At 36.9% G+C, this 26,435-nt stretch overlaps 2 protein-coding genes across 2 annotated transcripts in view; one reads left to right on the top strand and one right to left on the bottom strand.

Moving 5' to 3' along the window:
* Positions 1-26,435, top strand: part of LOC145674556 (sialin-like) — a 162,976-nt gene that overhangs the window by 82,485 nt on the left and 54,056 nt on the right. The window lies entirely within an intron of this gene.
* On the bottom strand, positions 1,678-25,606 carry LOC145674607 (uncharacterized). Its single transcript, XM_081744825.1, has 3 exons — positions 25,502-25,606; positions 23,762-24,034; positions 1,678-4,669 (listed from the first exon to the last, which is right to left on the bottom strand). The coding sequence occupies exons 1-3, from the start codon at positions 25,604-25,606 to the stop codon at positions 4,376-4,378; spliced, it is 672 nt and encodes a 223-aa protein (XP_081600951.1). The 3' UTR covers positions 1,678-4,375.

Below are 26,435 nucleotides of genomic sequence, written 5' to 3'. Positions count from 1 at the left end.
AATGCTCCAAAAGCATTGCCAGAACGAACTTAAAAAGAATGGAAAGATGGAGCGGAAAGGATAACTGTCATTGTTCCTAGATGTAAGTCTTTTTTATCCGCACCTTCTCTTTCTCGCAAAAAATTAGCAAAATATCATCTCTCTGTGACTTCTCGAGATATGGCTGCTTAACTATCTAGAAATTCGAAGTTTTTTGGTCAATATCTGGAGAACGATAGCCAGATGGCCAGTAGACAGTTAATTAGTAGCCAGCGGTTACTATTTGGTACCAAGATGTTCATCATCCTCTTAGGTATTGGTCAATATCAATATGATCTCTGTGTGACTTACGGTTCCCGAGATTTTGCTTCTTAAATCTCCCGAAATCGGAACTATCTTTTGGCCAATATTACGGGAACGGTAAGTTATAGAGATATGATATTAGTGTTAATCAATCCCTAATAGAATGTTAAACATTTTCGTGCCGATATTAATTGATGGCCACTGTCCAAACCAGTGGCCAGTTGGACAGTGGCTACCGGTTACTATTTGGCACCAAAATATTTGCCATCCAATTAGGTATTGATCAATATCAATATTATCTCTCTAAAACTTATGGTTCCCACCTATGGCTTCTTAAATATCCAGAAATTGGCCATTTTTGGCCAATATCACGGGAACGGTAAGTCATAGAGAGATTATATTTGTATTAGTCAATACGTAAGAGTATTATAAACATTTTGGTACCAATAATAATTGGTGACCAGTGGTCAACTGGCCCTTGGCCAAACCAGTGGCCAGTTGGACAATATCAACCGGCTACTATTTGGTACCAAAATATTTGCCGTCCTCTTAGGTATTGATCAACATCAATATTATCTCTCTAAAGCTTATGGTTCCCCAGCTATGGCTCATTAACTATATACTAATTGACTATTTTTTGGCCGATATCACGGGAACGGTAAGTCGTAGAGAGATTATATTGGTGTTAGTCAATACGTCAGAGTATTGTAAACATTTTGGTACCAATAATAATTGGTAGCCAATAGCCAAACCAGTGGCCAGTTGGACAGTGGCCACCGGTTACTATTTGGTACCAGAATATTTACCATCCTTTTAGATATTGATCAACACCAATATTATCATTCTATGACTTACCCGAAATATGGCTCCCGAAATATTACTTTGGTTCCCGAAATATGGCTCCTTAAATCTCTGGAAATCGGCCATTTTTGGCCAATGTCTCGGGAACGATAAGAGTGACGCGAAAAATGTGATCACTTTCTCTGATAGTTTTTGATGCTCTATCGAACGAAGGGTTCAAAACTGAAGAATCGCAAATAACAGACAGATGGACAGACAGACACACAGACATAGAGAATTCAGTAACGAACTTTTTAAGTTCTTTGACAAGTGAGTTTCATTTCAGCGTGTGAATTGCGATATACTTCTAAACTATGTGAATTCAAAACTAAAACTTGACGTAGTGCATGTTTCCTTGAGACGTAGAATCGAATGAAAAAAAAAAAAAACAACCGCTATTTGTTACCGCTATCATTCTACACTGATAAACGTTGAAACCACAAGGGACTAATTTGATTTACTTCCGATTTGAATAGAAGGTTAATGGAGAAGTTGGAATGTTAAATAGATTGAAAAGAAAAAAACTGCTACATATATATTACTGGTACCGTTTTTATTCTATAGCGATCAACGTTGGAACAGGAAACAGTTGAAGAGTCCAGGGGTAAAACGGAAGATGTCCCTTTTTACTACTTTTTCAGGAAACGATTTTTAAAATTCAAAACATTTTATTTCCTGAACTAATCGTGGAAAATGTTTTAAATTTGGTTTACAAGTTCGTTATTATATTGGAAACTAGCTTACAAAATCGTATGCTCAACATATATTATTGTAAGTAAAATAATACGAAAAAAACTACGTGTGGTTGGTTTGTACTGGGGAAAAGGGAGACTAATGCAATTCAAAGCAACGAAAAAATAGGCGATTATTTTTTATTATAAACAATATTATTAGAAGTAGATTGTTTCCTTCCATTGTCGCTTTTATTCTCCTTTAATTCGCTAATTACTTTTCTGGAAGTTTCATATAGAAGGATTGAGCATCTGAGATGCATAAGACCTTCAAAGCTTGCAGGTCCTGCCTTTTTTTCTTTCGATATAGGCAACTTAACTTTAATAAAGATGAAAAGATCTTGTAAATCACACCAATAATTACCGTGTTGATCATAGCATCCTCTTCAAAGTGTCCTCAACCGATAAAACCTAGTATTTTATCGTTCAACAAAAATTTTGGAAATGTACTTTTATCCTCAAGTCAGTATCAAGTATGGGAGAGCGGGACAAGAAGAACAAATGGGGTACAAAGGTTCATTGACTTTGTTGACCTAATAGTGAACGTCGTATAAACGACTATCTGGCATTGCTTACAGAAAGGTACAGTTGTTTAAGCAAGTTGGACGAGATTAGAAAGTTAAAAATCAGGTTCTGGAGCAAGAGTGATATATTTTTAAACTTATTTAGTATATAATCATTTCTTAAATATACCTGTATTGCACACATGTCCGTTACATAATAAGATGGTATGAAAATTTAAATTTAGTCCAAAAGTGGACATTCCCTCTTTTCCACTGTAAGTGATGACGATATCCCCATCTTCCATTTTACGAGGATTTTTAAACGGCTATAGCAGCCTAACCGTAAATATTTCCCTTTTTCATGTATTGGATGAAACTACTCAGCGTGCTCTACAAGATGGAATGAAAATCTAAATTTTGCCAAAAAAAAGTGGGCATCTTCCCTTTTCCCCTGGACTCTTCAGTTGATTTCTACCACTTCCATTTTTGATAGAATTTAACAAAGGAGATGTGACCTATTATTGCAAGCATCAATCGGTTGCAGAAAACACTTCTCGTAATATTTTACCGGTTTTGTTCTATGCAATCAATAACAAAACCGAAATTAGTAGAGGAAGTTCGGATATTGTGGAATACCATTTTTGTTTCGCTTGTAACTCTGTTAAGAATTGCACATTGATACAAAAAGTAAAACAAATATACGCGTTACATATTTGGCTTTATTTATGCGTATCTTGATAAGGAAGTTTCGGTACACGGGTGGGCAAAACTTATAATTTGTAAAGAAACCACTTTGGAAGGTAATATGAAATAGTCGGGTAATACGGAATACAAATGCTATATAGAAAATAAATGAGTTTTCTGTTAAACATACAAAGAATACAGTGACAATATATGAAAATTCTGAATGCCAAGCCATAACTAAATGTGATTACTTGCAAAAGTCATAAATATAATACTCCGCTTCTAGATCGGCACAGTCATTGTGTGCTCACGTTAAGCATGATGAACGCCGAACCCAAGCTCACCCCTTGTATCATCAAAAAGTACGCTTAGCATTGTTGTCATCATAAATGCATCCTTAATTGCCCAATACTGATATATATCTTTATAATCGGAATACCATACGGAATACGGAATACCATGCTTTTCTTGCGGGTATCCCATATTGCCCTCCACGCCACCTTGGAAACGAAAGAGCTGTTAAACGCATTCGAAGGCGTATAGGATAATGGCGCTTATTAAACTACCACGCTGTATATCCAACGTCATAGTAAACAAAGAATTGTTCTGTTACATTTCATTAAGAAATCAGATTTTCACGTCTACCAACGCAATGAATGTCACAATCACAAGGAGATTGACTGTAGAGCATCATGGGAACGTGAGGTAGTAGTTTGTTTCCTCTCCGCTTGGAAGCAACACATCACAGGTGAGATAATGAGGTATTCCATATTATCCGACTATTCCATAATACCTGAACTTCCTCTAGTTATTTCAACCACTTCCAGTTTTCATATAGTGTTGAGGATGGTGATGTTTATATAAAATGAAATGAAATCTTTCAGTTTAACGTCTCAAGTATATTCCTGACAGGCTAAGGTAGACGGATGAGAAGGCAATTCCATTTGCAAAATATATTGAAAGAAATTTGTCTCTGATCCTATCTTCAACAACAAGCGTGTAAAATAAAAAGGGGATCATTCTTTTGGGAACACGATTTAAAAAGAAACTCAAATTGCTACTTTTGTCGCCATTCCCATCACATGTTGGTAATAGCGATCACACTACAAGCTTAATAAACACACACAGTTCCGTAGGCAGTTCATGGCTTCTTTGGCTAAACTGCGCCATCGAAACACTGAGAAACGTCAACTGAATCTACTATTGACCTTTTTTCAAACACATGCCACAGATATATCCACGTGATGAGTCCACAGCAGTACAGCCAGCATGCACCCCCGATCCACAAAGGTTACACCAATACCAAAGCTCGTCGTCATGCCCAATTGCTCACAGTTAATACATATACAGTTCATTTTGCTGATCAACTGGTTCAAACATGTTGGTCATTGTCTTAAGATGATTTGCTATTTTTTTTTCTTGTGCCGGAATAAAAACAACACTTATACCCAATGTAGGAGAACCCATGTTGTTGCCTGCAGCCCTATTATGAAGAATTGTATATGGAATGTTGAACTGCTTGACTGCTTCTCTCATGGACTTCCCTTCTCGCACGGCTTGCATAGCTGCCTGAAAGTCGTATGGGCTCCACTTCGCCTTATCAGTTTTTCTTTTATAGTTTTCAACTATCTGCAATGACAAAAGAAAGAAAGGGTTCTAAATATAGAGCAACAATAAGAAGAACAGGAAAAGTTAATGCTATAATCACACAAAGTTAATTTTACAAATTATTGCATATTCATTTCAAATATAATATGTAAGTAATGCATGGTGTAGGCCTACATCTCTGACAAAGCTCCCCATTTCTCCTTGAAAAACTTGTCTCTATACAGCTTCCATCTTGCGTTAAATTTGAAACTGCTACCATATGCTTTAACAAATTACACAGACAGTAAAAGGTACCTCCTAGTGCTTACTATTTAAAAGTAAACAGTTTGACGAATCCGTTATTTACTAGTAATCCGAGGTTCTTCGAACGGTAGACCTCGCAATAATCCTGTAAAAGTTTCATTCGAATTCGTAAGTATTCATTTTTAGAGCGCACCTTTTTCATTTTCCAGCCACACCCTTGTTCGGTTTTACCCCTCCCTCTTTCCCAACCAATATCCTGGAATTCCCGAAGTATGTTTCCATATATATATAGCTCTTATAACACAAAATAACTAAATTCGTTTTTAATTATAATTTTCTTCATTTTCTACATTTTTGCACTTATATGGTGGTTTCACCCTCTGCAGGGTTCGACTTTCTTTTGCCAACGAACTTGATATATCATTTGAAACAATAAAAAAACTGTGAAAGCAGTAGCGTAGCGTTAAGTTTCACAATGGGTAGACAGGATATATATATATATATATATATATATATATATATATATATAGAGAGAGAGAGAGAGAGAGAGAGAGAGAGAGAGAGTTGAGTGTTCCACGATTATGCTCTGAGACTAAGGCAAATGGTGATGAGTTGGATAATAGTGGTGGAGTGACAAAAGTGGGATAGAACGGGGAGAATCTCGAGAAAATCTACACACATACAGTGTATCTCCCGTATAAAATCAAGTTGTTGGGATTTGGAATCTAATCAGGGACCCTACGCGTCAGAGGTTATTGCTCTGCCACTGAGCTATCGAGGCTTCGCTGTAAATACTTGTTACAAAATGTTTCCATTTGCATTATCCCATAATAACAATAGCTTCAGACTTTTCGATTTAACCTGACAATTTTCTGTATTTATTTTGAATTATTTGCAGATTAAAACCTTATATGAGTATTGAGATGGTTTGACGTCTCTTGTAACCTGAATCCACATGTTTATACTGCACATATATCCAAATATATGAAAATTACCTATTATATAATCTCTTATTTGTGGTCGCGGTGACTCAGTCGTGCATGGGGTCTTTGGTTGGATCCCAGTTCGCGCCAAGTATATTTGTGGTGGACAAACAACGTATGTGGGGTTTTCTTGGGGTTCTGCCGTTTCCTCCCATTTTCTTCATTCCACCATTTTATTCATTTCTCATCAACACCGTCTACTTTAGCACAGCCGACATACCGTGGGACGTAAAACTCAAAGATCTCATTTCATTTTTAATCTATTATTAGAAAGCAGACACATGGTGTAAAATATCGCATCGATATCCAAAACCTAATAAAATTATGAGTTTAAGGGGTTTTCTTCCTGATGAAAACCTCTGAATGAGTAAAATTATAGGAACTCTGTTTTAATAATAATTTCCGAAAGGAACATTTTTAGTCTAACAATATATATGAAACTCCTAACAAAATTTCGTTAGAAACTTATTTTCGCGAGGTTGTACTATTACACATAATGTACAGAAAACTAATTTCGATAAACACATTCCTTAGCGATCAAATTAAACCAGTATATCGATATAAATTTTTCTGATAAATCTCGGTATATACACTAAATACATTGAATTGCATTAATAATTTACTTTTGTGTATAATCTTCCTATTAGCTTGTACGATTCCTGATTCAAAATGTAAACTCATAAATGGGCTATTTTTAAAGTTAATGCTAATTTTTATATGAGAGCTTAGACATGCCATTTAATAACAACTGGTGCAATAAATCTATTTCCAATCATTTGATTTGCGCACAATAAATAACTAATTCAGACAGACCCAAATACAAATTTACCTAACGATTTAAAAAAAAAAAACAACAAAATAGCAGACTACAAAAGATTCTGCTCTTGCTTTTGCCTTTCCCAGTGTTGATACAGTCTAGTATTGCGATTAAACAGAAGCTGAACCTAGATCGTGAAAGATTTATATGAGTTACTGTATCGATAAAACCTTTTTAAGGGAGTTATTAATTTAGGTTTTTATTTCCTTCTAATTCTTAATAATTTTCCTTAAATATGATTGAATATCTAAAAAGAAGAATGAAAAGTATACTGGATTTAAAATGGTATCATTTCGCTAAGTATGACGTCACTGCTACTGAGACGTTTTGCCCAATGTCTCTTTGCTAGGTTGTTTCAGCAAGTGAGAAGCCCGCGCCGCTTTTTCAAGTGTATTTGTTTCAGCCTTGTTGAGACATATTTCTTGTTGTCTCCTGGCTGTCACTTTGCAGCCTTTTTGACGGAAATAGAACTTTTTTCCCCGAGTTTTGAAAAGTAAAATTATTTAAGAAGACTCTATTACTATTCGTATTAAGCAAGCTATCGCTGGCCCTAGTATTTCTATATTTTTCTTCAACATGAAATGTATATTGGTCCTTATTACTAAGGAAATTCTAAAGCTATGTTCTTTTAATTTGAAAGGGTAGACAGTGTCTCAATGTCTCATAACATTCTACGCTAGTCTGTGAAAGTAGCATCCAGATCGGTTCACACGTTGGATAAGCCCTAGTAATTGTGAGTCATACAGACATACAGATACACAGACAGGCACACAACAGAAATGCCAAAGGTCTCGAGTAGAAGACCTTTGCTGACGGTCGGTCAATTATTGAAGGCAGGTACGTATGCAGTGGGTGGATGCTGGGGGTTTGAATCCCCCAATTTCGGACTTTTTTGCAAATTTGGTCTAATGTTAAGGGTAATTTTATGAATTTTATATATATACTCAAATTAAATTTCGTCTCCCGAAAGGTTTGCACTCCCCGACATAAATTCCTGCCTGCATTCCTGATTGAAGGTACAGACAGCCACGAAATTAATTTCCCTCCCCCTAAGAGCTCTAATTCCTTTACTTGGGGTCCAGGTCTTTTGCAGTCGTGAGAACGCCTAGACAGATTCAACAAAACTTACATGTAACTTTTTTCGGCACTGACAGCAGTTGGTAGCACTGAGTCAAGTCTGTATGGAAGTAAAATTGTGAATAGATGACGCACAAAACATTTCTCCATTCTGAGATAAATCTCTGTGGTTCAGAGCGTGTTGTCCAATGAAAATAATATGTCAATCTCAATATTGCTGTGTATGTAATGCATTTTTTCATTATATACTGTATAGTCAAAGAAATAGAAACACTGATCACATATGAATCAAAAATACTTGAAAGTAGCTGAAAATATCAAATCTAGAAAAATTGCTGGATATAACTTTTTAAATGATTGCCTCCATTGAGAGACCTTCTCCAATTCTTTTTATTCCAACATCTTCTTCTTTCTTGAGGAGAGAAGATCTTACTTATCACACTGAGTATGCATTGAAATTTAAATTGAAACAAGAAAACTTGTAAAACCTTCAGCCTGGCCGGAATTCGAACCCGGCTCCACCAAATAGAAGTTCAATGCGCTAAACACTCACCCACCGCGCCATTTAAACTACCACCGAAACTAATACCTAGTTAAGGTCGTTTCATGGTAAAATATAAATAAGATACTCAAATATAACAAAAAACAAATATAAACAAAATATAAAAAATATAAATAAGAAAATATAAGCAACTCGTGTGAGTGTCTTAATCACTGACTTGAGATTTCCTTGTTTAATTGAAAAACAAGTTATATAGATGTTCCTCAACGAGGAAAATATCACGAAACGTTCTTGAAGTTGAAGGTACGCCATTGGCAGAACCATAACTTCTTGGGACAGGGGGCAACTGCACAACCCAGAGAAGCTCCCCGCCATTCGAGGGGGCCCATTTTGAGACAAAATTTTCTTACACCATATACGATAGGAACATGAAATTAGAAATGAAGCATTAAATAGGGTAAATACATTACGTAAACAAAAGAGCAAACAAAAGCTAAATAGAACAAAAATGAGTCTTGGACTCATTTCAGTAAAAATTGTCTACAATTAGGGGCTCTAGAAATAATATTTATTCAATGGCTTTGAGATTTATCAATATAGTCCCATGTTTATGTAATTGATAATGTTTATGTAATTGGTGCTGTAATTATGTCATTCCTTTTTATTATTATTACTATTATTATTTTTATTATTATTATTGTTATTATTATTATTATTATTATTATTACCACAGAAGGAAAGAAAAAGTAACATAGTCGAAAGCATTCATAGGAACAAAAAAGGTATAGGGTATGTGAGATGTTTCTTATGTTTACACATGAACGCAATAATAGTATTACTTTTATGGATTTACAGACAGGAGTCTCATTTTATGACAACAAGGAATGGAATATGAAGATTTGTTAGCTGATAACAGTAATGCATTTTCTTTCGCACTTCTTCTAGGTAGAAAGGTGATTTGACATCTTAAATAGAACCATTCCCGTGACTAGTGTTGTAAGTTCGATCACAATTTGCAATTTGTGCACAGCTACGAACAATTCCTTGGAAATCATTTTTGGCCCTAACTACTGCAGTAAGGACGTGTTTTGCCCTTATGTATTCATCAATTCTTGTCCAAACACGTTACTTGCCAGACGGTTAAGAATGAAGTTGATATGGATGATGTAATTTTGTGTTATTGGCACTTCACCTGTGATGGAGGTCGTCTCAACTCTTAGACCCGGAGAAATTGGATATTTTTCATGTTAGCATACATCAGATGTACCAGTTTTATAGATTGTAAAAATTTACTGAATTGCCACTCCCGCAATCAAACTCGCGTCCCCAACATTATGAAACTATCGCTTAAGAAACTCTTATAAGACATCACTGTTCTGGAAGAAGAAAAAATGGAGCTGTAGTGAATTCAGTAATTACATACGTTTACGATTCCAGTGTAATAATGCCGAAACTTCCTTATATCAGTCATGATAAAATAGTAAAGTATTATGCGGAAAGAATAGTCCAGAGAAGTCAACTTTAAATTGACAACTCATATTTACGGAGGCGCTGCCATATGCTCTCGCCTCAGGCCCTGATTTTTCACGGCACGGCATTGGGGAGATACTTATATTGATTGGAATCTGGTGTTTCAGGACACTGGATTATTTTTTTTAAGTTAATTAATTTAACGAACCTTTCTCAGTACCTTGTTTCGTATTTTTATGCGTTTTACTCACTTTTACATGTTTTCCACTAACTCTTTAAGAAGAGGGAGTAAAGCACAGAAATATTGAGGACAGTAAATATCACAAACACTATTCGCGCGTTTTTCCCTTGCATTAAGTAAAACAATAACATATGGAGAATATGCAATTTTGCTCTTCCATCTTCTATGTGTTATCAAATCTGTAAAACCAAACCAAACAAAGAGCAATACTACTACACAAAACGCTCAACATGTTATCTATTCATGACATACCTATTGCATGATCCGAATGACTCCAGTATTCTCACAAATCATCATTTGCCATATTTTACTGAAATACGTCATGACTTTTCTGACAACCAGATACTTTAAATGTTGTTCATACGCAAAAAAAAACTTAGGTTTGGCTAGGCTAAAGGAGGCGGTGATGATGAGAAATGAGTGAAATGAAGAAAGTGGGAGGAAACGGAAGTACCCCGAGAAAACCCACGAGCACGGTGCTTGTCCACTACAAAATCCACACAACGCAAGCTGGGATCGAACCAAGGACCCCAAGTACCGGAGGTGTAAGCTCTACCACTGAGTCACCGCGCCCCCTGTTCATACGTAAAGTTCACTGACCTCAGCACTTATTCACTTACTCACTTATGAACATCTCTACATTTAGAGTACTTCCCGTAGATATAGAAAGGTGAAATGTAGTATCCAGGCTTCGTGTAGCATGCAAGTAAACAAATAAAAAGCAACAGGATGATATTTTTCTGCGCCAGGTTCCCTTCAATGGAGTGTGTTGTTTATTCAACAAAAAGAAGTGAAATCCAATCAGAAAATTCATAAAATATAAAGTATGTAGCCAAATCTCGACTTTGCAATAATAATAATAATAATAATAATAATAATAATAATAATAATAATAATAATAATAATAATAATAATAATAATAAAGTAATAGCAGAATTACAATATCAATTACGTAAACAATACCTTCCAATCAAGAAAAAATAATAAATGCCACATCGGGAATCGAACACGGATGACTATACTGGCAGTTCTCTGCTCTAACAATTTGCCATCAAATCCTCAGACAAAGATGAAAAATAAACTAGTAGTTATGTTAGATAATCATAGCACACACTATTTATAAACGTGTTGATATAACTTAAAGAATGTGAAAATAATTTATATCGTATTTTCTTCTTTGGAAACTAGAACGTAAAGAAGAATTGTAGGGATGGGCAGGAGCGAGTTCGAGCGAGTTTTCACTCAAACTCGACTCAAAACAGACACCTTTGATGTCCGTGAACCTGGCCCCACCCACATCGGCACTAATTTTAAAACATATGCCAAAAATTAGTGCCCAATTAGTGCTGACGACCTGTAATCTTAAAAAAAATTGTGCCGTTACACAGACTTCAAAAAACAAAAAAGATTCTGGGTGGGGCTAGCGTGAACCTAGCCCCACCCACTCAACCGAACAAGATGAAACCTATACCCAAAGTTAGTGTTAAATTAGTGCTGTTGATACCGCATGAAAAGAAAATTAGTGCTATTATCAGAAGGACAAAATATATTCGAAAATGTTCAATGTCGGCATCATCAAAGAAAACAAAAGATCTCTCATTTTTATGGTAAGATATATAGCACTAATCTTCTTTCTATGCAGTATCGTCAGCACTAATTTAGCACTAATTTTTGGCACAGTTTACAAAATTAGTGCTGTTACACAAACGTCAAAAAACCAAGAATATGTGGGTGGGGCCAGCGTGAACCTAGCCCCACCCACTCAACCGATTGAGATGAAACCTATGCACAATGTTAGTGTTAAATTAGTGCTGTAAATACCGCATAAAAAGAAAATTAGTGCCATTATCAGTAGGCCAAATATATTCGAAAATCTAATATAGCGGCATCATCAAAGAAAATAATCGATCCTAATTTTTATCATACTATACATAGCACTAATTTTCTTTCTATGCGGTATCGTCAGCACTAATTTAGCAGTAATTTTTGGCGTAGTTTACAAAATTAGTGCTATTACACAAACCGCTAGAACCGCACTAATGTTTCCCTTATTTCTTATGTGGAGGTGCTGAGTTATATGTCATGAAACTCCCATATGAAATACATGGGGATATTTTATTGTGCAAAATCCTATCACATTCGAAAGCACTAATTACCTCTAATAGTGCAGTTGTTAGTGATTCGTAAGTGCTTCGTAGTGCACCAACAACTGAAGTTAAGGCTTTATTAGTATAGGTGCTACAAAAAATATTGGTTTGAACGTTAGGGTGAAGGTAGTTCTCCCACTTCAAGTACTAACTAAAAAATGAGTTGCATTCGTTAGTGCATCGTTAGTGCTTCAAAAAACTAACAGTTTCAATAATGTTGAACTATTAATTTAGTTATGGCCAATTACGTGTCACGAAATTCACATAAGAAATGTATGGGGAATTTTTCATTGCATTAATTCCCGCGAAATTCAAATGGACTAATGATCTCTTCTAAGAAAATCGTTAGTGCATTATTAGTTCTTTTTTGTGCACCAACACCTAATGTTAGTGTTTCGTTAGTATAGGCTGTGCGTGAACTTGGCGCCCCCACTTCAAGTACTAACGAAAATATTAGTACCATTCCTTAGTGCATCTTTAGTAGTTGTATGAGACACTAACAATTTCGTTAGTGCTTCACTGTTAGTGTAATTATGTCCAATTACATGTCAGAAAACACAGATAAGAAATGTATGTTGAATTTTTCATCGTGTCAAATTTCCGCCAAGATCAAAAGCACTAATGATCTCTTCTAGTGCAATCATAAGTGCATCATTAGTATTTCTTAGTGCAGCAACCACTAACACTAGTGCTTCATTCGTGTAGGTGCTAAAAGTAAAATTTCTTTCGAGGTTTGCTTAAACTTGCCCCGACTTCAAGCACTAGCTAAAAAATTAGTGATATTCGTTAGTATATCGATAGTGCTTCCATTAAACACTAACAGCTTGTGTGGAATTTGATGTTTCTGAAGTTGGCCCTTTAATAAAAGTCTTCAATAAATCACAATATATGGTGGCACTAACGTTAATGCTTAGTACGTTTAAATGCACTAACAATGCTATAACGATTGACGTTAACCCCATGTTTCTACATCAATTTGTATAGATATGGATATTTCTGAAGTTGTCCCCCAACCAAAAATCTCCAATAACTCGTAAACTCTGATACCACTAACGTTAGTGCTTAATGCGTTTTCGCGCACTAACGATACACTAAGGATTGACATTAACCCCAAATTTCTACGTCAATTTATATGGAATTTGATATTTTTGAAGTTGACCCCTACCAAAAATCTTCAATAACCCGTAAACTCTGATATCACTAACGTTAGTGCTTAGTGCGTTTAGTGCACTATTGATGCACTAACAATTGCGCCGTTTGTTGTAATTTGGAAGGGGAAGAGGCAAACTTCAGACACGGCGCATAGAAAGAATATTAGTGCTATGTATAAACGTGCTTGTAGTTGGCTCCCATCTCTTCCAAATTACACCAAACGTCGCACATCGTTAGTGCATTGTTAGTGCACTTAACGCACTAAACACAAAGGGTAGTGCTATCTGAGTTTACGAGTAATTGAAGATTTTTGGTGAAGGGGCGAACTTCAGAAATATCAGATTCAATACAAATTGATTTAGAAACATGGAGTTAACGGCAGTCGTTAGTGCATCGTTAGTGCACTTAAACGCACTAAGCACTAACGTTAGTGCCATCATATTTTGTCATTTATTGAATACTTTTGGTGGTGGGGCTGCTTCAGAAATATCAAAATCCGTACAATTGACGTAGAAACATGTGGTTAACGGCAATCAGTAATCCATCTTTAGTGGGGAGAATAACTACATATGAAGTTAGCCCCTACCAAAAATCTTCAATATCTCGTAAATTGTGATTGCACTAACGTGTACTAACGATGCACTAACGATGTACGACGTTTGTTGTAATTTGGTAGAGATAGGGAGAGGGCAACTTCAAACGCGTGGCATAGAAAAAAAAATATTGCTATGTATACACGTGCTTGAAGTTGGCCTCCCACGTCTCCCAAATTATACCAAACGTCGCACATCGTTAGTGCATGGAAAGTGCACTTAAACGCACTAAGCGCTAACGTAAGTGCTATCAGCGTTTACGAGTTATTGGAGATTTTTGGTAGGGGCAACTTCACAAATTTCCAAATCTATACAAATTGACGTAGAAACATGGAGTTAACGGCAATCGTTAGTGCATCGATAGTAGATCTCTTAAACGCACTAAACACTAACGTTAATGCTTTTGGGAAAACAACTTCAGAAATATCAAATTCCAAATAAATTGACGTAAAATCATAGGGTCAACGGTAATCACTAGTGCATCGTTAGTGCCCTTAGACGCACTAAGCAATAACGTTAGTACTACCATATATTGGGATTTATTCAAGAGTTTTGGTGAGGGCAACTTCAGAAATATCTAAATCTATACAAATTAACGTAGAAACATGGGCTTAATGACAAATCGTTAGTGCATTGTCAGTGGACTTAAACGCACTAAGCACTAACGTTATTGCTACCATATTTTGGTATTTGTTCAAAGCTTTAGGTGGAAACCAACTACAGAAATATCAAATTGTATACAAGCTGTTAGTGTTTTCTAGAAGAACTAACGAATGACACTAACTTTCTTTTTAGTGCTTGAAGTGGGGGAAGTTCAAGCGAACTTCCAAAGATATTTTACTTTTAGCACCTACACTAATGAAGCAGTAACGTCAGGGGTTGGTAAACTAACAAGCACTAACACTGCACTAACGATTGCAATAGAAGAGGTCATGAGTGCTTTTAAATGTGGTGGAAATTTGATATACTGAGAAATTCCTCATAAATTTCTTATAAACATTAACGAAACATTTTTCTAGAAGCACTAACGATGCACTAACGAATCGCACTATTTTTTTCCTAAGTGCTTATAGTAGGGCCTAAGTTCATACTATTTCCCAAAGTATTTTACTTGTTGCACCCATACTAATGAAGCACTAACGTACGTGTTGGTGCATTAAGGAGCACTAACGATGCGCTAACGAATGGCACTATTGTTTTCATTAGTGGTTGAAGTATCTGTAGCAGCGAGAAATTGTCCCACGAAAGGGTTTTCCTTCTAACACCTTCACTTAAGAAGAACTAACGATGTTGCTGAACATAACCTCCACATAACGCATTAACGATAAATTTAGTGTCAATCGGTAGTGCATCATTAATGATTCTTAGTGCATTAACGCCTATCGTTAATACTTTATTACTATAAGAGCTACAAATAAAAACCTTTTGTGGCGCCAAGTTCACGCTGCACCTACCACTTCAAGTACTAATGAAAAACTTAGTGTCATTTGTTAGTGCTTCCTAGTGCGCCGACAACTAACGTTAGCGCTCCATTAGTGTAGGCTCTACAAGTAGAAAAACATTTGGGGCCTGCGTGAATTTGGCTCAAATTTTAAGCACTAACGGAAAGTAAGTTTCATGCGTTAATGCATTGTTTGTGCTTCTAGAAAACACACATAGTTTCGTAAATGCTTAACTACTGATGTAGATACGGCTAATTAGATGTCACGAAACTCCATAGGAAATTCATGGGGAAGTTTTCATTGCGTTAAATTTCCACCAAAATTAAAAGCGCTGATGATCCCTGCTAGCGCAACTGTTAGTGCATCGCCAGTGCTTCTTAATGCACCGCAACCTACCGTTCCTGCTTTATTAATGTAGGTGCTACAAGTAAATACAAAATCTTTGAAAACAGCGTTAACTTGGCAGAAATAACGAAAATATTAGTGCCGTTTTTGTCGTTTGTGTAACAGCATTAATTTTGAAAACTATGCCAAAAATTAGTGCTGAACTAGTGCTAACGATACCGCGTAGAAAGAAAATTAGTGCTATGTATAGTATGATAAAAATGAGGATCAATTGTTTTCTTTGATGATGCCGCCATATTAGATTTTCGAATATATTTGGCCTACTGATAATGGCACTAATTTTCTTTTTATGCGGTATCGACAGCACTAATTTAACACTAACATTGTGCATAGGTTTCATCTCAATCGGTTGAGTGGGTGGGGCTAGGTTCACGCTAGCCCTACCCACATATTCTTGGTTTTTTGACGTTTGTGTAACAGCACTAATTTTGAAAACTATGCCAAAATTAGTGCTGACGATACCGCATAGAAAGAAAATTAGTGCTATGTATAGTATGATAAAAATGAGGGTCGATTGTTTTCTTTCATGATGTCGCCATATTAGATTTTCGAATATATTTGGCCTACTGATAATGGCACTAATCTTCTTTTTATGCGGTATCGACAGCACTAATTTAACACTAACATTGTGCATAGGTTTCATCTCAATCGGTTGAGTGGGTGGGGCTAGGTTCACGCTAGCCCCACCCACATATTCTTGGTTTTTTTGACGTTTGTGTAACAGCACTAATTTTGTAAACTATGCCAAAAATTAGTGATAAATTAGTGCTGACGATACTGCATAGAAAGAAGATTAGTGCTATATATCTTACCATAAAAATGAGAGATCTTTTGTTTTCTTTGATGATGCCGACATTGAACATTTTCGAATATATTTTGTCCTTCTGATAATAGCACTAATTTTCTTTTCATGCGGTATCAACAACACTAATTTAACACTAACATTGGGTATAGGTTTCATTTCGTTCGGTTGAGTGGGTGGGGCTAGCGTGAACCTAGTCCCACCCAGAATCTTTTTTGTTTTTTGAAGTCTATGTAACGGCACAATATTTTTTTTAAGATTACAGGTCGTCAGCACTAATTGGGCACTAATTTTTGGCATATGTTTTAAAATTAGTGCCAATGTGGGTGGGGCCAGGTTCACGGACATACACCTTTGAGCTGGACTTGAGAACTCAACTCGAAAAATTTCCTCCAACTTGACTCGAATTTGACTCGAGTTTCGATTCAGAACGAAGAAAATAGAGTCAAATGCTGTGTGAAGTACTTTCTTCAAGTATCGTACATAAACAATATAATTATTATCAATGATGCTACTACTACCACTACTACTACTACTTCTACTTATATTATTATTATTATTATTATTATTATTATTATTATTACTTTTACTATGGATCCGTACAGTGAAACTGCAAGCTTATTTTAATGAAAAGTGTTATGAAAATTTAAAAAAACCTTGGGCAAGGTTCGAACTCACGCCAAAAAGCATTTTCATTACTAGAACGTTGTCCTAGAATACTCGGCCATGAGGGGTGACAGCACTATGCCTTAATTTCAACTACATGTATGTCATGACTCTTGATGTCCTATGTGTATCGGCCAATAAGATCTGAGGATATCTGAAATTCTTGGAACCTCTCGGTCACCAAGGTCTGCGGGATCTTTAGTTACGCCCCTGGCCCCGTTCCATACACAACAAATTAATTAAGGGAACCATATTGACAAATCTGACAATATTATACGAACATATATTATTTTTAGTGCACGTAATAATAGACATTTGTTACTGAAATGGGCCCACGTCTCATTATTGTTTTTTTTTTTTTTTTTTTTTTTTTTACCTTTAGTGTGCTGTTCTGTTTATGTAATGTAGTAAAGCTGTTTGATGCTTCACTTATAATTTTATTTTCGTATCGTATATGGAGTAAGACAAGTTTGTCTTAAAATGCGAACCCATTGAACGGAGGGGAGCTTCCCGGGGGATGAAGGTAGTGGCCCCTGCCCCCACAAGTTACGTCCCGTCGTCATTGCAATATTTTTTCTTAATTTGAAGGTGTTGTTTACGTAATTGATTTTGTAATTCTGTTATTTCTTTACTATTATTATTATTATTATTATTATTATTATTATTATTATTATTATTATTATTATTATTATTGCAAAGTCGAGACTTGGCTACATATTTTATATTTTATGAATTTTCTGATTGGATTGCAAGTGGTTTTGTTGAATAATCAACACGCACCAGTTTGAGGAGTTTGGAGGAGGGAAATATTATCCTGTTGCTTTTCATTGGTTCACTTGCACGCTACACCAAGCGTGGATACTACATTTCACCATTGTATATCTACGGGAAGTACAACAAAGGTTGTGATGGTCATAAGAGTATAAGTGAGATAAATGAAGTTTTCGTATTGACATTCCAAATATCAGGTTGTCAGAAAAGTCATGACGTATTTCGGTAAATATGACAAATGATGGTTTTTCGATATACTAGAGTTATTCGGATCATGGAATACTTTCTCATGAATTGCTAAGATGTTGAGCGTTTTGTGTAGTAGTATTGCTCATTATTATGTTTGGGTTTACAGATTTGATCGAAGAAGGCGTGTTTTCATTGACCCACCACCCACCGCGACACACTCTGATCCATGTTCAACCACCGTCCTCTGCCCACTCTGACCCACTACCCACCATGAACCACTGACCCAGCAAAGCACATCGTCATCAACTCTGACACATGATCCACGTCCTCTTTTTTACCGACTAAAGGGTTCATACTTGTAATAAAACCAGGTTGCCAAATTCTCACTAGTCAGAGTTTGAATTTCTACTTTCAATCACTCAAGCACCGCTCTGTTACAATAATGATGGATCTGACCTTTACGATAATAAATGTTAAAGTGTTTGTCATGAGCAAACTTACGATGAATTACAATTAAATTATCATGGTCTAATTATTTCCTTGTTGAATTATCGATACTTTTCAGTGGAAAAGCGGATGGAATTTGGAAGTCCCAAATCAAGGTACGTAGACCAACATACAGAAGCTTACATTATAAATTTTATGTCTATTTTTCTCAAAACTTAATAGGTTCATTGCCCTGTGCTCTAAGCGCTCCATATAATAAACAAGCTTTTGCAATTATTATAAAGCGCATGGTAAGCATCTATGGACATATGATGCAAAGCACTGTATTTTTTGTTGAGTTGATTTTGAGTTTGACGTCCCTTTCAGCAGCGAGGCTATATGAAACTGGACCTACCCCGTGCCGTAAACGTCGCCAAAACTAGTGGCCTATTTGCGGGTAAACGTCGATCGTCAATATAGAGACGAGTCGAAGGATTGCCGCTAGTGTCTTACTACCCGCAGGGTTTCGTTGAGTCGAAACAGATATCTCGCTTCGGGGTAATGAAGTTAGGAGCGAGGACTTTGTTTTGGTCCGCGTTCCTTCGATTCGTCGCGGAGAATCGCGAAGGGACAAACACCAACTATCGCCAGTTATGTGCATGCGATTATTATTATATATTATTTTTTCCTGACGAATTGTTACCAAAGTGAGTTCCAGGGGTCAAGAATAACCTACGCCTCAACATCATGAAGGGAAATCTTGAGTGCGATAATTGTATGAATTTAGATAGCAACTGTCGTCGATCATTAGAAAGTTAGTATGGGAGAACTATGAAATAAAGTAAATAGACACGCATCATTTTGTTATGAAATTTCATGGCAAACACATTTTATCTTATCGTCTCATACATACGGAAGAAAAGAGCACTCTGATTGATCAAATTAAAACGATCTCAACGATTTATCCTTTTACAAGCGTTGCCCTCTTTATCGCCTCCGTGGCGAAGTGGGAAGAATACCCTCCCAGTAATCATAAGGTTGATTCGAGCCTCCTCCGGGGCACTTTTCTTGTACTTTCTTTAGTGTTTTTTAGACTCACCTTAATGTAATCAAATCACACATATAGGCGATTTAACATATTTTCGGGGAGTAACTTTCTGGTTCATTGGCGTTTTGTCGCGTCAGAAGACGTCTACAATGCGGTAAGCAGAGAGGGTCGGTGATTTTGAGTGCGTCATAGTGAGTGATGGATGGTGCGTCTCAGTGGGTTACAGTGGACGATGGGTCGCAGTGGGTTATATGCTGTTGACCCACGACTCACTGACCCACTCCAACTCTGGATTTGACACCATATACAAAATAGAAGACCAAAAATTGCAAGTTCACCATATTTTATTATTTTATTTCTGGCAAGGGAAAAACGCGCGAATAGTGTTCGTGATTTTTACTGTCCTCCATGCTCCTGTGTCTTTGTTCCTCTTCTTAAAGAGGAATTGGAAAAAATGTAAAAGTGAGTAAAACGCATAAAAATACGAAACAAGGTACTGAGGAAGGTTCGTTAAATTAATTAACTTAAAAAATAATCCAGTGCCCTGAAACACCAGATTCCAATCAATATAAGTATCTCTCCAATGCCGTGCCGTGAAAAATCAGGGCCTGAGGCGAGAGCATATGGCAGCGCCTCCGTACATATGAGTTGTCAATTTAAGGATGACTTCTCTGGACTATTCTTTCTGCATAATACTTTACTATTTTATCCTGACTGATATAAGAAAGTTACGGCATTATTACACTGGAATCGTAAACGTATGTAATTACTGAATTCACTACAGATCCATATTTCCTTCTCCTAGAACAGTGATGTCTTAGAGGAGTGGCTTGAGTGTTGTTTTCGTAATGTTGAGGACGCGAGTTCGACTCCGGGTGTAGCAATCTAATAAATCTTTACAATCTACAAAACTGATACTTCTGATGTATCCTGACGTAAAAAATATTCAATTTCTCTGGGTCTAAGGCTTGAGACAACTTCCTTAACAGGTGAAACGCCAATAACACAAAATTACATCACCGTATCAACTTCATTCTTAACCGTCTGGCAAGTAACGTGTTTGGACAAGAATTGATGAATACATAAGGGCTAAACACGCCCTTACTGCTGTAGTTAGGGCCAAAAATGATTTCCAATGAATTGTTCGTAGCTGTGCACAAATTGCAAATTGTGATCGAACTTACAACGCTAGTCACGGGAATGGTCCTATTTAAGATGTCACATCACCTTTCTACTTAGAAGAAGGGCGAAACAAAATGCATTACTGTTATCAGCTAACAAATATTTGTATTCCATTTCTTGTCATAAAATGATAATTCTATCTGTAAATCCGTAAAAGTAATAATATTATTGAGTTCATGTGTAAACATCTCACATACTCTATATCTTTTCTGCTTTTATGAATACCTTCGACTGTGTTACTTTTTCTTTCCATTGTGGTAATAATAATAATAATAATAATAATAATAATAATAATAATCAAGGAATAACATAATTACAATATCAATTACATTAAGACTATCTTCCCATTCAGAAAAATTACTAATTACCACGATGGGATTAGAACCCAAGTAACTGTAATGAGAGTTTCCTGCTTTCACATTTTTTTCCCCAAGAAATATCCCCAACCAGAGTATTGTTCGCCACTGGCATCTCATGTGTTTTTGACGTATTCCAAACACTACAGGAACACGAAGACAGAAATACTGAGGACAATTAAAATTCCGACCTTGCTCTTTAGAGGAATACGAACCCCTAGTGGATTGCGCCTCATGATCAGCAGCCTCATGGTCATGTGGCCTCAATTTGCCACAAACTCCTCATACGGATATAAGAAGATAAACTAGTAGTTGTGAAACATAGAACTGTCTATTTCTACACGTGTTGATAGAACTTAAAGAATGTGAAAATAATTTATGTCGTCTTTTCGTCTTTTGAAATTGGAAGTTATATTAAACACGAAATGTAATGGGAATCTGGACCATCAATGCAACTGATGACCAGCGTCGTAACTTAGATTCTCTTCTGGGTGGGCCTTTGACGCAGGAGACCCGGATTCAATTCCCGGCGGGAGCTCATGTCATTAGGATTCCACGTTAATCAGTCGGTCCACGTCTCATATAGCATTGCTGCTGAACGGGAAGAATCAAAATCAACTCAAAATAACTCAACTCTTTTCTGGGGGTCAAGCATTATTAAGCTTATTTGGGCTCCTACAAAAAGTTGGTTTCTAATTATTTGGCCCCCTCTCTCCAACTTTCTCTTAATCTTTACGGGCCCACCCGAGCCTGTGGGCCCTCCCGCACGGCAAGGTCTGCGGTTCCGTTAGTCACTCCCTGCTCCCATTCCATACATGGCAAAATTATTAAGGGGAAAATATTGATAAATCTCTAAGCCATGCGAATAAATATTGCTCAAATAAGTCCACGACTCATTTTTTTCTATGTACGTTTTGTGTGCTGTTTTGTTTATGTAATGTAGCGACCCTATTTGAGCTCCTCCGTGGCTAAGCGGTTAGCGTACGCGCCTTTGGCGTGGGAGCCCGGGTTCGATTCCCGGCGGGAGCTCATGTGCATGTGGTTCGGATTCCACGTTAATCAGTAGGTCCACGTCTCATATAGCCTTGCTGCTGAACGGGACGTTAAACTCAAAATCAAGTCAAGTCAAGCGACCCTATTTGATGCTTCATTTCTAATTTCATGTTCCTACCATATATGGAGTAAGAAAATTTTGTCTGAAAATCGGCCCCCTCGAACGGCGGGGAGCTTCTCTGTGGACAATTGCCCCCCACAAGTTTCGGCTCTGCCGTTGACGTAGGCTCAACTGAAGAACATTTCGTGATACTTTCTTCATTGAGCAACGTGTATATAACTTGTTCTTTGAGTTAAACAAGGAAATCTCGATTATGTTATTATTACACCCACAGAAGTTCCTTATATTTTCTTGTTTATATTTTGTTTATATTGTTTTTGTTTTTGTTATAAGTATCTTGTTTATATTTTTCCATGAAACGATTTTAACTAGTTATAAGTTTTGGTGGAATGTTAAGTGGCGCGGTAGGTGAGTGGTTAGCACATTGAGCTTCTGTTCGGTAGACCCGGCTTCGAATCCCGGCGATGCTGAAACTTTTTCAAGTGTTCTTGTTTCAATTTCAATTTCAATGGATACTCAGTGTGATAAGTAAGTTCTTCTCTTCCCTAGAAATAAAAAGGTATTGTAATGAGGAGAATTGAGGAAGGTCTCTCAATGGATGCAATCATTTACAAAGTTATTTCCAGCAGTTGTTCTAAATTTTACATTTTCAGCTACTTTGAAGCATTTTCTGATTCATATGTGATCACTGTTTTTATTTCTTTGAATACTATATATAATGAAAAAATCATTACATACACAGTAATATTGAGATTAACATATGATGTTCATTGGACAACACGCTCTGAACCAGAGAGATTGATCTCAGAATTGAGAAATGTTTCGTGCGTCATCTACTCACAATTTTCCTTGCATAAAGACTTGACTCAGTGCTACCAACGCGAGAAAGTGCCGAGAAAGGTTACGTGTAATTTGGGTTGCATCTGTCTAAGCGTTCTCGCAACTGCAAAAAGACCTGGACCCTAAGTAATGGAATTACAGCACTTAGCTGGGGGGGATTACTTTGTGGCTGACTGTACCTTGGTACGAACGCAATTTTAGCCTATAGCAAAGAAAATAGGCAATAGGCCTACTCGGATAATAATTAAAGTGAAAATGGACATTTTCCGTTTAATCTGATAAATAAAATGGAATTACCATTGACCACTGTATTATATTTCAGTAATTATAAATTTAAAGTAAATTGTGTGGTCCAAAGTTTCAGTGTTTGTCTGAAGCAGGCGTATCATCTATCTTACTTCTAGCTTTCGGTATAACATTTGGCTGGATAAGTATTCCAAACGTTTGTTGGGAATGGCGATCACCATGATAGTAAACCGATTACGTTGATCGGCATTCCCAACACTGCGCCATTTTGAAAATTGAGATGGTTATACTGTAAAACGTAGTGTATTTGAAATATAATTATGTGTTATACATTATACATAAATACAACATTTTATGAAATTTAATAATATCAACATTTTACTACTTAAAACTGTACTTACTGTGACTTGAAATATGCGGATCCTTATAAGAAAATCGACCAACACAAGTTTCCCCACGCTGTTAACTTCAGTCTTCTCGGACAACTTCCTCGACAATACGCAAAAGACCTTACTACAAGAGGCATATGGCAGCACTAGTTTGTGTTCTCCTAGGGCTGCGCAAGAGGGCAAAGTGGGCGGATCGCCATTCCCTTCCTCTTCCCTTCCCCGAGACACGATGTTGTTAATGACAAACTCACTTGGCTGGAGACCCCACGCACCAGAGGTAAGACTCTGGAGCGTGGAGTCTCCAGCCAAGTCTTACCAGCCAAGACCAGAGGTAAGACTCTGGGCTGGAGACCCCACGCACGTCGCTTCCCAGACTCTACCACTGACCAACTCTGCCCTCGATGGGGATATTATGTTCACTTAAGAAGTTGAATCGTGATGTCGTTTTAAACTGCGTTCAGCCCATCGTTGTTTTCTTCTTTTTTCTTCTTCTTCTTTTTATCAATTTTTCTCATGTGTAAGTTATATGGAATGTGGTCCGCGTTTTTAATGATTTTCCTCCACTCTTCTCTATCCTGGGCGTAATCTATTTTCCATATCATCACCTCAGATCATTTTATATATCGTCCCTTTCCGGCATTAACGCAGTAGGCGACATTATTTTCCGAAATTGACTTTTCTGCAGTTTTTGGCTCAGAATTTTAAGGGACATCGAATGGTTTAAGCGCCATGTTTCTAGCTTTAACCGTTACCGAGATAGCTATGTCGCTTACACGGGTGTAATTAGACTTACTGGAGACAAAAATGTCGTATGTAACACTCAGTCGTTTGTATTTACTGTGTAAATGTTTCTGATGAAAAGAAAGAAACTGACTTGTAGTCTAGATTGTTTCAAACACCAAGTTATTTTCGTACTTGAAGCAAATAAATGTAGTATGAACATTATTATTACAATATTTTATGGCAAAGGTGTAGTAAGCGACAGCTGGAAGTTGGTTCTGAGTCGCTTGAAGCAATTTTGATGTAATGATATCAATGATTTCCAGTATTTGTTGCGGTTCTATTTACCTGCTAAGAACAAATACTTTCTCTTACATCAATTTTGCTATGTTAAAAATATACGTAAGAAGCTCTCTGCCTCACTTCTGAAGTAAACGATAATATTGTTATAGCTACTTATTGCTGTTTTACTTGCAGTAACAGTGTATAACGTTGTATAATACATTTTAAGGTTTCATATTTCGGTGCAGAAGTATGGGTTAAGTAGAATATGTCGCTTTTTTCTTGGACTTGGAAGTGTGGGTTGCAATATCTTGCGCCATGAAAAGTTTAATCGAGTAAGAAATACCTGTGCGTCGCTTCCCAGACCCAGACAATAAACAGCACCGCCACCGTCCTATTGAATTACCATGCCGACGTATACTCATGCTTTTACCAATAATCTCTTCGACATGGTTCAGTGAAAAGCGGGACTTACCACTGCAGATAACCTTCTTTCATTGATCCATAGTCCAATGATCCCTTTGCTTTTGTCCATGTCAGCCGTTTGTTATTTCTATGTTGTTGTATTAGTGTTGGTCTACAGCTATGATACCCTAACCGATGTAAGGAATGTCACATGGTCATGGTTGAAATTTTTTGTAGGATTTATTGGCTCACATTGTACTGGTGCGTCAATTCCTCCAGTGGCATACGCCTGTGGTGAGATACGATAGTGCTATTCGTTGTTCATTTTCTACCCACCGCACGTACCTGATCCGAGTGTGATAACTTGGCGGATGACTGACCGTCATGAGCACTGTTGGTAAAACTTTGATACTGTAGCGCTTGAACATCCCACAAGTGCGACTGTCTCATGTGTACTGGCAGCAGTTCTTTGTGCCCCAACAGTTTGCGCTAGTCTAAATTTACTCACATAATTTTGTTTGCCCATAACGGGCATCAGCTGCGTTCTATTATGTTCCGTAACCGTGCGCGTCTTCTATGTTACCTCTTCATGACGTGGAAGTTATGTGTTATCGATATTTGATGGCGGTTATTCCAATTGTAATGATCGTTCTGTGCATATAAAATCTAGCTGTTAAGAAAGATTTCTTTTAGTAACTAATTAGCAATGTGAAGTAGTTGTGGCCTTTATGAAACTAAGAATCAGACGTGAGAAGAATGGAAGGCAAGGATGTGGAAAGCCAGCGGCTCTGGCCTTACAGAAGGTGCCATCCCGATATTCGCCTGTTAAAACTGAGGAATGTCACGGAGATCCTCAGTTTGGATGACAGGCTAGAACAAGGTTCGTGCTCACGTTCGACCTATCCAATGCGGCAGGTAGGCAAGTTGCCCCTACCCCACCGGCCAGGTAACAAATTGTCAATGTTAATTATATACAAATTAAACCGATTTCAAAGAGTGTGAAAAAATAGCAATTTAATAATCTCCTAAAGCTTCGACTTGCACTACCACGTACCTAATACTTATAGCTGAACTTTCAAGTTAATGGAAATCAAAGCCACCTAATTTATTTAATGGATTTACGATTCCTGCCAACTTCAAAAGTAGTATTTAGTGGGCAGGAGGTACTACTAGTCAAAGCTTTTAAAACTATTACTTTCCACTCCACTTATTAAAAAATACTACTTTTATCACATTTTTAGGTAGTTTTTTTTTTTTTGCTATTTTCTGCCTTCAGTTT

This window comes from Thermobia domestica, chromosome 17 (assembly GCF_964235325.1).
Source record: "Thermobia domestica chromosome 17, izTheDome1.hap1.1, whole genome shotgun sequence".
Classification (NCBI taxonomy): domain Eukaryota; kingdom Metazoa; phylum Arthropoda; class Insecta; order Zygentoma; family Lepismatidae; genus Thermobia; species Thermobia domestica.
Note: the sequence above shows the minus strand (reverse complement) of the source record. Positions and strands in the feature narration are given on the sequence as shown.